General features: G+C 49.5%; 1 protein-coding gene across 2 annotated transcripts in view; it reads left to right on the forward strand.

The window, feature by feature from the left end:
* LOC135054840 (oocyte zinc finger protein XlCOF7.1-like) overlaps nucleotides 1-15,942 on the forward strand; it is a 75,616-nt gene that overhangs the window by 46,587 nt on the left and 13,087 nt on the right. For both annotated transcript variants that reach the window (XM_063958230.1, XM_063958231.1), the window contains exons 4-6: nucleotides 7,438-7,623; nucleotides 10,946-11,069; nucleotides 11,191-11,288. In XM_063958230.1, the coding sequence (XP_063814300.1) occupies nucleotides 7,438-7,623; nucleotides 10,946-11,069; nucleotides 11,191-11,288 (408 nt within the window). The remainder of the gene's footprint in view (nucleotides 1-7,437; nucleotides 7,624-10,945; nucleotides 11,070-11,190; nucleotides 11,289-15,942) is intronic.

Here is a 15,942-nt window from a genome sequence, read left to right on the forward strand (position 1 = left end):
ACTATTATCTCTATTACTAACACAGGGACCTGACTGGGGAGGTGAGGGAGTCTGGGAATGTCACAGTGATATCACTCTTATCTCTATTACTAACACAGAGACCTGACTGTGGAGGGGAGGGCTTCTGTTAAAGTCACAGTGACATCACTCTTATCTCTGACACATTCACGCTTTCATTGTGGATGATTTGTGGGGCTCGTCTGAATATTCCTGCAAACTGTTGAGACCCATTCCTCATCTGCAGCAATGGGACCCAAAAAACATTGACATCGCTGCTATCTGTTATGTGGGGAAAGGGGGGATATGTATAAATAAAAATAAGAATTTACTTACCGATAATTCTATTTCTCGGAGTCCGTAGTGGATGCTGGGGTTCCTGAAAGGACCATGGGGAATAGCGGCTCCGCAGGAGACAGGGCACAAAAAGTAAAGCTTTAGGATCAGGTGGTGTGCACTGGCTCCTCCCCCTATGACCCTCCTCCAAGCCAGTTAGGTACTGTGCCCGGACGAGCGTACACAATAAGGGAGGAATTATGAATCCCGGGTAAGACTCATACCAGCCACACCAATCACACCGTACAACTTGTGATCTAAACCCAGTTAACAGTATGATAACAGCGGAGCCTCTGAAAAGATGGCTCACAACAATAATAACCCGATTTTTGTAACTATGTACAAGTATTGCAGATAATCCGCACTTGGGATGGGCGCCCAGCATCCACTACGGACTCCGAGAAATAGAATTATCCGTAAGTAAATTCTTATTTTCTCTATCGTCCTAGTGGATGCTGGGGTTCCTGAAAGGACCATGGGGATTATACCAAAGCTCCCAAACGGGCGGGAGAGTGCGGATGACTCTGCAGCACCGAATGAGAGAACTCCAGGTCCTCTTTTGCCAGGATATCAAATTTGTAGAATTTTACAAACGTGTTCTCCCCTGACCACGTAGCTGCTCGACAGAGTTGTAATGCCGAGACCTCTCGGGCAGCCGCCCAAGATGAGCCCACCTTCCTTGTGGAATGGGCCTTAACCGATTTAGACTGTGGCAGGCCTGCCTCAGAATGTGCAAGTTGAATTGTGTTACAAATCCAACGAGCAATCGCCTGCTTAGAAGCAGGCGCACCCAACTTGTTGGGTGCATACAGTATAAACAGCGAGTCAGATTTTCTGACTCCAGCTGTCCTGGAACATATTTTCAGGGCCCTGACAACTCCTAGCAACTTGGAGTCCTCCAAGTCCCTAGTAGGTGCAAGGCACCACAATAAGCTGGTTCAGGTGAAACACTGACACCACCTTAGGGAGAGAACTGGGGACGAGTCCGCAGCTCTGCCCTGTCCGAATGGACAAACAGATATGGGCTTTTTTGAGAAAAAACCACCAATTTGACACTCGCCTGGTCCAGGCCAGGGCCAAGAGCATGGTCACTTTTTATGTGAGATGCTTCAAATCCACATATTTGACTGGTTTTAAACCAATGTGATTTGAGGAATCCCAGAACTACGTTGAGATCCCACAGTGCCACTGGAGGCACAAAAAAGGGGTTTGTATATGCAATACTCCCTTGACAAACTTCTGGACTTCAGGAACTGAAGCCAATTCTTTCTGGAAGAAAATTTACAGGGCCGAATTTGAACCTTAATGGACCCCAATTTGAGGCCCATAGACACTCCTGTTTGCAGGAAATGCAGGAAACGACCGAGTTGAAATTTCTTTGTGGGGCCTTCCTGGCCTCACACCACGCAACATATTTTCGCCACACGTGGTGATAATGTTGTGCGGTCACCTCCTTTCTGGCTTTGACCAGGGTAGGAATGACCTCTTCCGGAATGCCTTTTTTCCCTTAGGATCCGGCTTTCCATCGCCATGCCGACAAACGCAGCTGCGGTAAGTCTTGGAACAGACATGGTACTTGCTGAAGCAAGTCCCTTCTTAGCGGCAGAGGCCATAAGACCTCTGTAAGCATCTCTTGAAGTTCCGGGTACCAAGTCCTTCTTGGCCAATCCGGAGCCATGAGTATAGTTCTTACTCCTCTACGTCTTATAATTCTCAGCACCTTAGGTATGAGAAGCAGAGGAGGGAACACATACACCGACTGGTACACCCACGGTGTTACCAGAAACGTCCACATCTATTGCCTGAGGGTCTCTTGACCTGGCGCAATACCTGTCCCGTTTTTTGTTCAGACGGGACGCCATCATGTCCACCTTTGGTATTTCCCAACGGTTTACAATCATGTGGAAAAAACTTCTCAATGAAGTTTCCACTCTCCCGGGTGGAGGTCGTGCTGAGGAAGTCTGCTTCCCAGTTTCCATTCCCGGGATGAAAAACTGCTGACAGTGTTATCACATGATTTTCCGCCCAGCGAAAAGTCCTTGCAGTTTCTGCCATTGCCCTCCTGCTTCTTGTGTCGCCCTGTCTGTTTACGTGGGCGACTGCCGTGATGTTTTTCCCACTGGATCAATACCGGCTGACCTTGAAGCAGAGGTCTTGCTAAGCTTAGAGCATTATAAATTTACCCTTAGCTCCAGTATATTTATGTGGAGAAAAGTCTCCATACTTGATCACACTCCCTGGAAATTTTTTCCTTGTGTGACTGCTCCCCAGCCTCTCAGGCTGGGCTCCGTGGTTACCAGCATCCAATCCTGAATGCCGAATCTGCTGCCCTCTAGAAGATGAGCACTCTATAACCACCACAGGAGAGACACCCTTGTCCTTGGATATTGGGTTATCCGCTGATGCATCTGAAGATGCGATCCGGACCATTTGTCCAGCAGATCCCACTGAAAAGTTCTTACGTGAAATCTGCCGAATGGAATTGCTTCGTAGGAAGCCACCATTTTTACCAGGACCCTTGTGCAATGATGCACTGTTTTTAGGAGGTTCCTGACTTGCTCGGATAACTCCCTGGCTTTCTCTTCCGGGAGAAACACCTTTTTCTGGACTGTGTCCAGAATCATCCCTAGGCACAGCAGACGTGTCGTCGGGATCAGCTGCGATTTTGGAATATTTAGAATCCACCCGTGCTGATTGTAGCAGTATCCGAGATAGTGCTACTCCGACCTCCAACTGTTCCCTGGACTATGCCCCTATCAGGAGATCGTCCAAGTAAGGGATAATTAAGACGCCTTTTCTTCGAAGAAGAATCATCAATTCGGCCATTACCTTGGTAAAGACCCCAGGGTGCCGTGGACAATCCAAACGGCAGCGTCTGAAACTGATAGTGACAGTTCTGCACCACGAACCTGAGGTACCCTTAGTGAGAAGGGCAAATTTGGGACATAGAGGTAAGCATCCCTGATGTCCCGGGACACTATATAGTCCCCTTATTCCTGGTTCGTTATCACTGCTCTGAGTGACTTCATCTTAATTTGAACCTTTGTAAGTGTTCAAAAACAAATTTTTAGAATAAGTCTCACCTAGCCTTCTGGCTTCAGTACCACAATATAGTGTGGAATAATACCCCTTTTCTGTAGTAGGAGGGGTAATTTAATTATCACCTGCTGGGAATACAGCCTGTGAATTTTTTCCCATACTACCTCCTTGTCGGAGGGAGACTTGGTAAAGCAGACTTCAGGAGCCTGCGAAGGGGAAACGTCTCGACATTCCCATCTGTACCCCCGGGATACTACTTGTAGGATCCAGGGGTCCTGTACGGTCTCAGCGCCATGCTGAGAACTTGTCAGACGCGGTGGAACGCTTCTGTTCCTGGGAATGGGCTGCCTGCTGCAGTCTTCTTCCCTTTCCTCTATCCCTGGGCAGATATGATCTTATAGGGACGAGAGGACTGAGGCTGAAAAGACGGTGTCTTTTTCTGCAGAGATGTGACTTAGGGTAAAAAACGGTGGATTTTCCAGCAGTTGCCGTGACCACCAGGTCCGATGGACCGACCCCAAACAAGTCCTCTTCCTGTATACGGCCATACTGTGCCGTTTGGAATCTGCATCACCTGACCACTGTCGTGTCCATAACATCTTCTGGCAGTTATGGACATCGCGTTTATTCATGATGCCAGAGTGCAAATATCCCTCTGTGCATCTCGCATATATAGAAATGCTCTATAGTCAATAAAATACTGTCCCTGTCAAGGGTATCAATATTTTTAGTCAGGGAATCCGACCAAGCCACCCTAGCTCTGCACATCCAGGCTGAGGCGATCGCTGGCCGCAGTATAACACCAGTATGTGTGTATATACTTTTTATTATATTTTCCAGCCTTGTCAGCTGGTCCTTGAGGACGGCCCTATCTATAGACGGTACCGCCACTTGTTTTGATAAGCGTGTGAGCGCCTTATCCACCTTAAAGGGTGTTTCCCAACGCGCCCTAACTTCTGGCGGGAAAGGGTATACCGCCCATAATTTTCTATCGGGGGGAACCCACGCATCATCACACACTTTATTTAATTTATCTGATTCAGGAAAAACTATGGTAGTTTTTTCACATCCCACATAATACCCTCTTTTGTGGTACTTGTAGTATCAGAAATACGTAACACCTCCTTCATTGCCTTTAACATGTGGCCCTAATAAGGAATACGTTTGTTTATTCACCGTCGACACTGGATTCAGTGTCCCTGTCTGTGTCTGTGTCGACCGACTAAAGTAAACGGGCGTTTTAAAACCCTTGACGGTGTTTTTGAGACGTCTGGACCGTACTAATTGTTTGTCGGCCGTCTCATGTCGTCAACCGACCTTGCAGCGTGTTGACATTATCACGTAATTTCCTAAATAAGCCATCCATTCCGGTGTCGACTCCCTAGAGAGTGACATCACCATTACAGGCAATTGCTCCGCCTCCTCACCACCATCGTCCTCCTACCTGTCGACACACACGTACCGACACACAGCACACACACAGGGAATGCTCTGATAGAGGACAGGACCCACTAGCCCTTTGGAGAGACAGAGGGAGAGTTTGCCAGCACACACCAAAAACGCTATAATTATATAGGGACAACCTTATATAAGTGTTTTCCCTTATAGCATCTTAATATATATATATAAGCATATCGCCAAATTAGTGCCCCCCCTCTCTGTTTTAACCCTGTTTCTGTAGTGCAGTGCAGGGGAGAGCCTGGGAGCCTTCCCTCCAGCCTTTCTGTGAGGGAAAATGGCGCTGTGTGCTGAGGAGATAGGCCCCGCCCCTTTTTCGGCGGCCTCGTCTCCCGCTCTTAACGGATTCTGGCAGGGGTTAAATATCTCCATATAGCCTCCGGAGGCTATATGTGAGGTATTTTTAGCCAAAATAGGTATTCATTTGCCTCCCAGGGCGCCCCCCTCCCAGCGCCCTGCACCCTCAGTGACTGCCGTGTGAAGTGTGCTGAGAGGAAAATGGCGCACAGCTGCAGTGCTGTGCGCTACCTTTAGAAGACTGAGGAGTCTTCTGCCGCCGATTCTGGACCTCTTCTTACTTCAGCATCTGCAAGGGGGCCGGCGGCAAGGCTCCGGTGACCATCCAGGCTGTACCTGTGATCGTCCCTCTGGAGCTGATGTCCAGTAGCCAAGAAGCCAATCCATCCTGCACGCAGGTGAGTTCACTTCTTCTCCCCTAAGTCCCTCGTTGCAGTGATCCTGTTGCCAGCAGGACTCACTGTAAAATAAAAAACCTAAGCTAAACTTTCCTAAGCAGCTCTTTAGGAGAGCCACCTAGATTGCACCCTTCTCGGCCGGGCACAAAATCTAACTGGCTTGGAGGAGGGTCATAGGGGGAGGAGCCAGTGCACACCACCTGATCCTAAAGCTTTACTTTTTGTGCCCTGTCTCCTGCGGAGCCGCTATTCCCCATGGTCCTTTCAGGAACCCCAGCATCCACTAGGACGATAGAGAAATTATTATTATTCATATTAAGCAGCGCATAACCTAGGATATTGAAGCCATTCTCATCAGTCCCTGCCCAAGTGTAGCATGCAATCTATATTCCCTATTACATGGATACAATTTTTTATTTTATTTATATGAGACCAATTAACCTACCAGTGACTTTTTCTTGGCGTGTGGGATAAAACTCATGCAGACACCGGGAAAGTGTACCAACTCTACAGAGACAGTGCCTTTGTCAGGAATTGATGTCCTCAGACATGTGAGACAGTACCAACCGTGCTGCCTGTCCCTATTTCCTTCCGCCTTGAGAGATAGGGGCCCATCACTTGAAAGAGGGGATTTCCCTCTTTTTAAACTGGGTACTCCATAGTACTTCATGTCAAGTGATCACCAGACAATAACTAATGCACTTCAGAAAAATGATGTGCGTCCAGGAATGGATAAGATCTCCCCCTAACTTGACTTCTGTACTCACCCACATTCAATAGAGGTGGGTCCCCTCTATTAAAAGATGTGCCCCCCCTCCCCCCCCCCCCCCCTAGTACCTTTTGCGGGACACAAATGCGCTCTGAAATTTGGTGGCTTGGCCTCACGGTTAGTGCCGCGATCGCGGACCACGCCCCGTTTTAGCCGCTATGGGGGCTTGCCCAGAGCTCTGTGAGCTGCTGGCCGTGCGCCCTGTCTCTCTCTACCAGTGAATAGAAACTGGGCTATTCAGTGCTGCTCTGCTAAGCTAAGCAGTGGGTGACGGAGGTTTCTCCCAACTGCCCCCCCTCACAGGCTGTGTTTGGAAAATGAGTTAGGCGCTCTGGTTGGTAGTTTACCCCTCTGCCCTTTATCACACTTAAGCCCCATACACACTAGCTGAGGCCCTGCTGACGCCGATATTGGTGGCGGCGGGGACTCGGCGGTAAGTGCGACGGCGAGCGGTGGGGGGAATGACGGCCACGCTGCATCTGCAGCATGGCTGCTGTTAACGAGGACCTCCCTCGTCTGTACAGACGAGGGAGGGGATCATTAACAATGTGCGGGGGTGAGCATCGTTAACGATAATAAGTTTACACACTAGGCGATATTGTGAACAGTAACGCTCAGAAAGCCCTTTCTTAGCGATACTGTTCACAATAACCCGTAGTGTGTATGAGGCTTTAGTGCATCTGCTCCATATGACTGAAACAGTGCAAAAAAAAAATTAATTATCTACATATTTGGAGATTGTGATGGCCAAATCTACCCAATTATCCCCTTTTTTAATTTGGTAGGTTTATTAGTTAAAAAAAAAAAAAAAAAGAGAATTTATTGGGCTACCATAAAATTTTCCCCACCGAAAAAAAACCATTCCCATTTTCTTTCTGATAAAAACAAGATAGAATTTGTGTGGGTACTGCGTAAAAAATAATTATCGTTCTTTTAATGTAATCAGCGTAAAACATAAAAAACTGGGCTCAGCACAGGACTGATAGACCCTTCAACAGTATAGGTGTTAAATAGGAAAAAGAAGTGAGGGATTCTGAGAATGTTTACAGCATTCTGAAATATGTTTCAGTTGTCAATTTGTGTCACAGTTGAACTTTGTTTTGTTTGTTGCATCCACCCCCTTCCCTCCTCCGAAAACCTCAGGATTACATTGTACTGAGAAAGACATCACTTGAATATATGAGTGTTGGCTCCCGATTGTCAAGAGGAATTAACAGGACCCAGAGCCCCATCACGGAGCCTCCGCCTCACTCACTGATATATGAGAGAGAAAATGACCAGAAGATCCTGGAACTCACCAACAAGATCATTCAGCTGCTGACTGGAGAGGTGACTGCTGGGAATGGGACATTATACAGTAACACCAGGGGAGGTGTCTGGGTGATGACTGGAGAGGTGACTGCTGGGAATGGGACATTATACAGTAACACCAGGGGAGGTGTCTGGGTGATGACTGGAGAGGTGACTGCTGGGAATGGGACATTATAGAGTAACACCAGGGGAGGTGTCTGGGTGATGACTGGAGAGGTGACTGCTGGGAATGGGACATTATAGAGTAACACCAGGGGAGGTGTCTGGGTGATGACTGGAGAGATGACTGCTGGGAATGGGACATTATACAGTAACACCAGGGGAGGTGTCTGGGTGATGACTGGAGAGGTGAATGCTGGGAATAGGGCATTATACAGTAACACCAGGGGAGGTGTCTGGGTGATGACTGGAGAGGTGACTGCTGGGAATGGGGCATTATACAGTAACACCAGGGGAGGTGTCTGGGTGATGACTGGAGAGGTGACTGCTGGGAATGGGGCATTATACAGTAACACCAGGGGAGGTGTCTGGGTGATGACTGGAGAGGTGACTGCTGGGAATGGGGCATTATACAGTAACACCAGGGGAGGTGTCTGGGTGATGACTGGAGAGGTGAATGCTGGGAATGGGGCATTATACAGTAACACCAGGGGAGGTGTCTGGGTGATGACTGGAGAGGTGACTGCTGGGAATGGGACATTATACAGTAACACCAGGGGAGGTGTCTGGGTGATGACTGGAGAGGTGACTGCTGGGAATGGGGCATTATACAGTAACACCAGGGGAGGTGTCTGGGTGATGACTGGAGAGGTGACTGCTGGGAATGGGGCATTATACAGTAACACCAGGGGAGGTGTCTGGGTGATGACTGGAGAGGTGACTGCTGGGAATGGGGCATTATACAGTAACACCAGGGGAGGTGTCTGGGTGATGACTGGAGAGGTGAATGCTGGGAATAGGGCATTATACAGTAACACCAGGGGAGGTGTCTGGGTGATGACTGGAGAGGTGACTGCTGGGAATGGGGCATTATACAGTAACACCAGGGGAGGTGTCTGGGTGATGACTGGAGAGGTGACTGCTGGGAATGGGGCATTATACAGTAACACCAGGGGAGGTGTCTGGGTGATGACTGGAGAGGTGACTGCTGGGAATGGGGCATTATACAGTAACACCAGGGGAGGTGTCTGGGTGATGACTGGAGAGGTGACTGCTGGGAATGGGGCATTATACAGTAACACCAGGGGAGGTGTCTGGATGATGACTGGAGAGGTGACTGCTGGGAATGGGGCATTATACAGTAACACCAGGGGAGGTGTCTGGGTGATGACTGGAGAGGTGACTGCTGGGAATGGGGCATTATACAGTAACAGCAGGGGAGGTGTCTGGGTGATGACTGGAGAGGTGACTGCTGGGAATGGGACATTATACAGTAACACCAGGGGAGGTGTCTGGGTGATGACTGGAGAGGTGACTGCTGGGAATGGGGCATTATACAGTAACACCAGGGGAGGTGTCTGGGTGATGACTGCTGGGAATGGGACATTATACAGTAACACCAGGGGAGGTGACTGGGTGATGACTGGAGAGGTGACTGCTGGGAATGGGACATTATACAGTAACACCAGGGGAGGTGTCTGGGTGATGACTGTAGAGGTGACTGCTGGGAATGGGGCATTATACAGTAACACCAGGGGGGGTGGTCTTCTGTTTGCCGGCGGTCGGGCTCCCGGCGCTCAGTATACCGGCGCCGGGAGCCCGACAGCCGGCATACCGACACTTATTTTCCCTCGTGGGGGTCCACGACCCCCATAGAGGGAGAATAAAATAGTGTACGTAGCGTGGCGAGCGCAGCGAGCCCGCAAGGGGCTCATTTGCGCTCGCCAAGCTGTCGGTAAGCCGGCGGTCGGGCTCCCGGCGCCGGGATGCTGGTCGCCGGGAGCCCGACCGCCGGCCAGCCGTAGTGAACCCCACCAGGGGAGGTGTCTGGGTGATGACTGGAGAGGTGACTGCTGGGAATGGGGCATTATACAGTAACACCAGGGGAGGTGTCTGGGTGATGACTGGAGAGGTGACTGCTGGGAATGGGACATTATACAGTAACACCAGGGGTGGTGTCTGGGTGATGACTGGAGAGGTGACTGCTGGGAATGGGGCATTATACAGTAACACCAGGGGAGGTGTCTGGGTGATGACTGGAGAGGTGACTGCTGGGAATGGGACATTATACAGTAACACCAGGGGAGATGTCTGGGTGATGACTAGAGAGGTGACTGCTGGGAATGGGGCATTATACAGTAACACCAGGGGAGGTGTCTGGGTGATGACTGGAGAGGTGACTGCTGGGAATGGGGCATTATACAGTAACACCAGGGGAGGTGTCTGGGTGATGACTGGAGAGGTGACTGCTGGGAATGGGACATTATACAGTAACACCAGGGGAGGTGTCTGGGTGATGACTGGAGAGGTGACTGCTGGGAATGGGGCATTATACAGTAACACCAGGGGTGGTGTCTGGGTGATGACTGGAGAGGTGACTGCTGGGAATGGGGCATTATACAGTAACATTAGGGGAGGTGTCTGGGTGATGACTGGAGAGGTGACTGCTGGGAATGGGGCATTATACAGTAACACCAGGGGTGGTGTCTGGGTGATGACTGGAGAGGTGACTGCTGGGAATGGGGCATTATACAGTAACACCAGGGGAGGTGTCTGGGTGATGACTGGAGAGGTGACTGCTGGGAATGGGGCATTATACAGTAACACCAGGGGATGTGTCTTGGTGATGACTGGAGAGGTGACTGCTGGGAATGGGGCATTATACAGTAACACCAGGGGAGGTGTCTTGGTGATGACTGGTGAGGTGACTGCTGGGAATGGGGCATTATACAGTAACACCAGGGGAGGTGTCTGGGTGATGACTGGAGAGGTGACTGCTGGGAGTGGGACATTATACAGTAACACCAGGGGAGGTGTCTGGGTGATGACTGGAGAGGTGACTGCTGGGAATGGGGCATTATACAGTAACACCAGGGGAGGTGTCTGGGTGATGACTGGAGAGGTGACTGCTGGGAATGGGACATTATACAGTAACACCAGGGGAGGTGTCTGGGTGATGACTGGAGAGGTGACTGCTGGGAATGGGGCATTATACAGTAACACCAGGGGGGAGGTGTCTGGGTGATGACTGAAGAGGTGACTGCTGGGAATGGGGCATTATACAGTAACACCAGGGGAGGTGTCTGGGTGATGACTGGAGAGGTGACTGCTGGGAATGGGGCATTATACAGTAACACCAGGGGATGTGTCTGGGTGATGACTGTGTCATTGTGTATGTCAGGTTCCTATAAGGTGTCAGGATGTCACTGTCTATCTCTCCATGGAGGAGTGGGAGTATGTAGAGGGACACAGGGATCTGTACAAGGATGTGATGATGGAGAATCGCCGTCCCCTCTCATCTCTGGGTAAGAGGAGACTTCAGTTTATTGTAGAAGAGTATTGAAAACCCATCACATTGTCTAATAAACACAATTGAATTATGCTAATGATATGGTAATGTCTTCAGTCACTGTGTGTCTCCTACAGATGGGTCCAGTGACAGAACCACACCAGAGAGATGTCCCAGTCCGCCTCAATCACAGGATGGTTCAGAGGAAGAAGACAATCTCCAAGAGGACTTTCAGGTACTGTAGATGGATGGCATTTAGAAAATACTGACATACCAGCCTGAATTTCTGCCATACTATAGGAGCTGTGATAATATTTATCACTTATTATATTAGATTTAAAAATTGGCGGCATATTACACAGTGATGTAATTAGAAAGATCATGATCCAAAGCAAGCTGAGAATAAGGCTACAGACTACCATGCCCTGGAGTGTAAAAGTGACAAGTGGGGGTAATAGTGCTAAGTACTTGAAGATCATAAGAGCTTCCTTTATTGAAAAGTGACAAAAGGGAGTTATTATATATAACTATAAGGAATGTGCCCAACTTTCTGATAAACCTCCGGAATTCACGTCAAGTCTTCACCTATAACAGCCCTCTTTCTCATAAAGCGTAGCCTGCACACCGTCACTTTGTTTTCCTATGGTCTGTATGTGGACTGTAGTATATACCCATCAACCATAACATTAATACCACCTGCCTAATTTTGTGTAGGTCCCCCTTGTGCAACCAAAAACAGCCCTGACCCATGGAGGCATGGATTTCACGACACCTTGGAGGGTGTCCTGTGGTATCTGGCACCAAGACGTTAGCAGCAGGTTCTTTATGTCCTGTACATTGTGAGGTGGGGCCTCCATGGCTCAGACTTGTTTGCTCCTCCCATCTGTCGGACACTCTTAACCACTGGAGTAAGGAGCTCTCGTGGTCAACACTTAAGGTTAGCTTTTAAGGGTGTGTATGTATATATATATATATATATATATATATAATGGTATTTTTTACTTCCATTTTTCAGATTCAGTAGTTCAGACAGTAAAGGCAGAAGGAAAGTGTTGTCAGACAATTATCGTAGAGTGTGGAAGCTTTATATTGCATGGTCTAATGAGGAGGACCTTCCTTCCTTCCTTCCTTCCTTCCTTTCCCTTACTTCCCCTCCCTTTCCCTTACTTCCCCTCCCTTTCCCTTACTTCCCCTCCCTTTCCCTTCCTTCCCCTCCCTTTCCCTTCCTTCCCCTCCCTTTCCCTCTCTACCCTTCCCCTCCCCCTCTTTACCCTTCCCCTCTCTACCCTTCCCCACCCTTCCCCTTCCCCTCTTTACCTTTCCCTTCCCCTCTCTACCCCTCCCTTTTCCTTCCCCTCTCTACCCCTCCCTTTTCCTTCCCCCTCCGTTTCTCTTCCCCTCTCTCTTAAGGTACACTTATCAGCCCTACCTGTTTCAAAACAGTTTGGCTCTGATCCCAGAAGTAAGGACTCTTCTACGACCATGTTGCATATACAGCCACCATATAGGCACCCCATTGAGCCTTGCGATACGTAGCATGCGCTGTTCAGTTACCAACTTTAAATCCTTTGCATGAGGTGGTTCTGAAGTGGGTAATGTGGAAGTTTTGTTGTTTAGTAGCTAATCCTCGGCTAGAAGAGAATTAGGAGCATTATCTGGTAGACCTCCATTTCTGGTAATTCACATGGATACAGCAGTATTCGGTACACTAGTGCCGGCATTCTATCTTAATCAGGAAACTGTATTTCTGCTGCGGGGTACACTGGGCTCCACAAGGATAGACATTGGGGTGTAGAGTAGGATCTTGATCCGAAGCACCAACAGGCTCAAAAGCTTTGACCTTCTTCCCAAGATGCATAGCGCCGCCTCCTATATCACCCCGCCTCCGTGCACAGGAGCTCAGTTTGTAGTTGGTGCTTGCAGTGCAAGCATGTAACAGGAAGAGCTGCTCACAGCAGCTCTAGAAAAAGCTTTTTCTGAGGAAAAAAGAAGACTACAAGGGCTGCAGCAGAGGCACAGATTGTGTTAGATGTCAGTAGACATCACCTGCTGCAGCTCCATCTCTCCCCCAGCGGAGCTGTACACTCCCGCGCCCTGGTTGCCGGGTACCTACAGCAGGAGGCTCCGGTTTTCTTCCAAGTTAGTCACACACGGCTGGGGCTCTCCGGGATCGCGTGGCTGCACTTCGGGAGGAGGTAAGTGGGTCCCGCTCGCGGGACCCGCACTTTATCGCGATCCGGCGCGGCCGGTGGGAGGCGGGCCGCGCGCGCTGGCGGTGGACACTGTGGCAGTACAGGCGATCCCACTAGATCACCAGGGCATGGGTGCAGGTCAGGTTTTCTCTCTAAACCTTTTTACAAGTAGCCCGCAGTACCCGGTGGTTTTGCCAGCATAGGGAATAAGGCTTAGACCTGGAGCCCCAGCCCCAGGGCGCCATTTCCAGCAAATGTTCCCGCCCTGGAGCTGCATATCTGTCTCTCCCTCACTCCCTGTCAGTGTCTGGGCGCCATTTCTCTCAGCTCATTGTTCCTGGGAATGCTTGGGCAAATCCTCCTTTGTAAAGCCGCCTGGTTGTCAGTGCCTTGACTTTACATGACACTTTAGTATTCTACATATCAATTAGACAGTGTTAGTTAAGAAAGAGTGCATTTAGTCAGGGTTCTCTGGTACAAGTACCCTGTGATATACATCCAGTTCTTACTGTGCAGTATTATATCTATTGACTTCATAGCTATATATATAAGCTGGTCCAGTGCAGTATTATTGTTAGTAATAACCTCTGCATTGTATAACTGTGACTATATGTGTGTGCGTTAGCTTGCTTAGTACTTTCCATTTCGTGTCACTCACTCAACTTGCTATCCCTGTATTCTATAACCTGAGGGGGCTTGGTGCGTCAGGTTTTATAATTATATAGGATTTTCACAAGATATACTTTAATACGTATTTTTCTTTGTGATTTTAGTCACCGTATCTCTGCTAGTGCTGACTACACTGCGCAGGGGTTTGGGTAAGAGGTATTGTGCTGCTGCCAATTGTACTGTGTTACCTGATACTGCAAGTTATATCATGTCGGCTTCTGAAGGTAACGGTTCTGGGGCTGAACACACTGCTGGTGTTGCTGAAGCCACAGGTCCCTATGAGGAGACTATAGCAGCTGTGGGCTCTGGTTCTGGGGCTCCTGGCCCCCCAGTGGGATTGTAGCAACGGGGGTACATAATGACCCACCGTGGGCTACTTTCTTCACGCTTCTACATACGCTAGTTACTAAACTAACCCCCCTATGGGACCTCCTACGCCGGTGCAACCGTATATGTGATCCCCGCAGCTACCCGCCGTGGGCGGATAATTTGTCTGCTCAATTGAAGAAGTTGAACCAGTCCTTGACTACTAAAAAGTCTGACCCTGGCTCGCCTAAGACCAAGGGGTCCTCTAAGCGAGCTCTTATCTCCTCACAATCCACTGCTGTCACTGACACCTCATCTGATGAAGATGGCGCTTACATTGACCCCACAGATTCTGACACAGATACTGCTGGTGGGGAGGGTGGTTCACATGTGGATGTTCCTGATCTTTTGGAGGCTATTAAGTTGATTTTACAGATTACGGATGATCCCGAGCCATCCGTCCCTCCTAAGAAACCAGATAGGTTCAAGCATCAGAAGGTGGTTAAACAAGTTTTACCTCACTCTGACCACCTAGTGGAGATACGTCAGGAACCCCGGGGAATCCCGGGAAAGAAGTTTGTGCCTCAAAGAAGATGCTGGCTCGCTATCCCCTCGCGCCAGAGCTGTCTAAAAATTGGGAAACGCCTCCTCCAATAGACTCACATGTGGCTAGGATGGTGGTTTCCTCAGCTCTACCGGTCACTACCGTCACATCTCTAAAAGAGCCTACGGATAAACGTGTGGAGGGTTGTCTAAAAGCGATTTACACCCTCACGGGTGCTGCACAAAACCCTCTATTGCAGCAACACTGCAGGGGCTATTGAAGCATGGGCCCTAGAGTTGGAAGCTGAAATCTCTTCTGACCATGCTAGACAATGCTTGTCATATATTGTCACAGCTTCTCACTATATTAAAGAGGCGGCTTCTGATGCCGGTATTCTAGCAGCCAAGGCCTCTACTACATCAGGCCTAGCTCACCGGATATTGTGGCTGAGATCCTGGTCTGTGGATCTGGACTCTAGAAAAACCCTGGAGGTACTCCCTTTCAAGGGAGATATTCTGTTTGGGGAGGACTTAAATAAGATAGTGGCTGACTTGGCTACTGCCAAAACTGCCTGTCTGCCAAGTACCGCTCCTTCTATGTCGAAGGCTAAAGGTACTTCCTTTCGCCCCTTTCGTCCTTCAGGTAGAGCAAAAGGTCAGGCGTACAACAAGCAGGCCCGCACTTCCAAACCTGGTAAGCCGAAGCCCAAAAGAGCCTGGGATGCCCGTCTGCCAGCGTCCAAGACGGATAAGCCTGCCGCATGACGGGGCGGGCCTCCCCCTGGGGGATCTCAGGGTGGGGGGCTGGCTTTTAGGGTATACCCAGGAATGGTTGAAGACCACTTCAGATGCCTGGGTACGGGAAGTCGTCACTCGAGGTTACGCCATAGCCTTCAAAAACCGTCCCCCTCATCGATTTTGCCTAACAGACATCCCGTTGGACCAGACAAAGGCAAACGCTCTACATTCGGTGGTACAGACCCTCCTGGATACAGGAGTCTTAGTACAGGTGCCTCTTGCTCAGAGGTGCCGGGGTACTATTCTCCGCTGTTTCTAGTCCTGAAACCGAACGGGTCCTCTCGGCCCATTCTCAATCTGAAGGCATTGAACAGGTTTGTGAAAGTTTCCAAGTTCCGTATGGAAACCCTTCGCTCTATAGTTCTGGCCTTGGAACCTGGG

Source organism: Pseudophryne corroboree, chromosome 3, assembly GCF_028390025.1.
Source record: "Pseudophryne corroboree isolate aPseCor3 chromosome 3, aPseCor3.hap2, whole genome shotgun sequence".
In the NCBI taxonomy this organism is placed as follows: Eukaryota; Metazoa; Chordata; class Amphibia; order Anura; family Myobatrachidae; genus Pseudophryne; species Pseudophryne corroboree.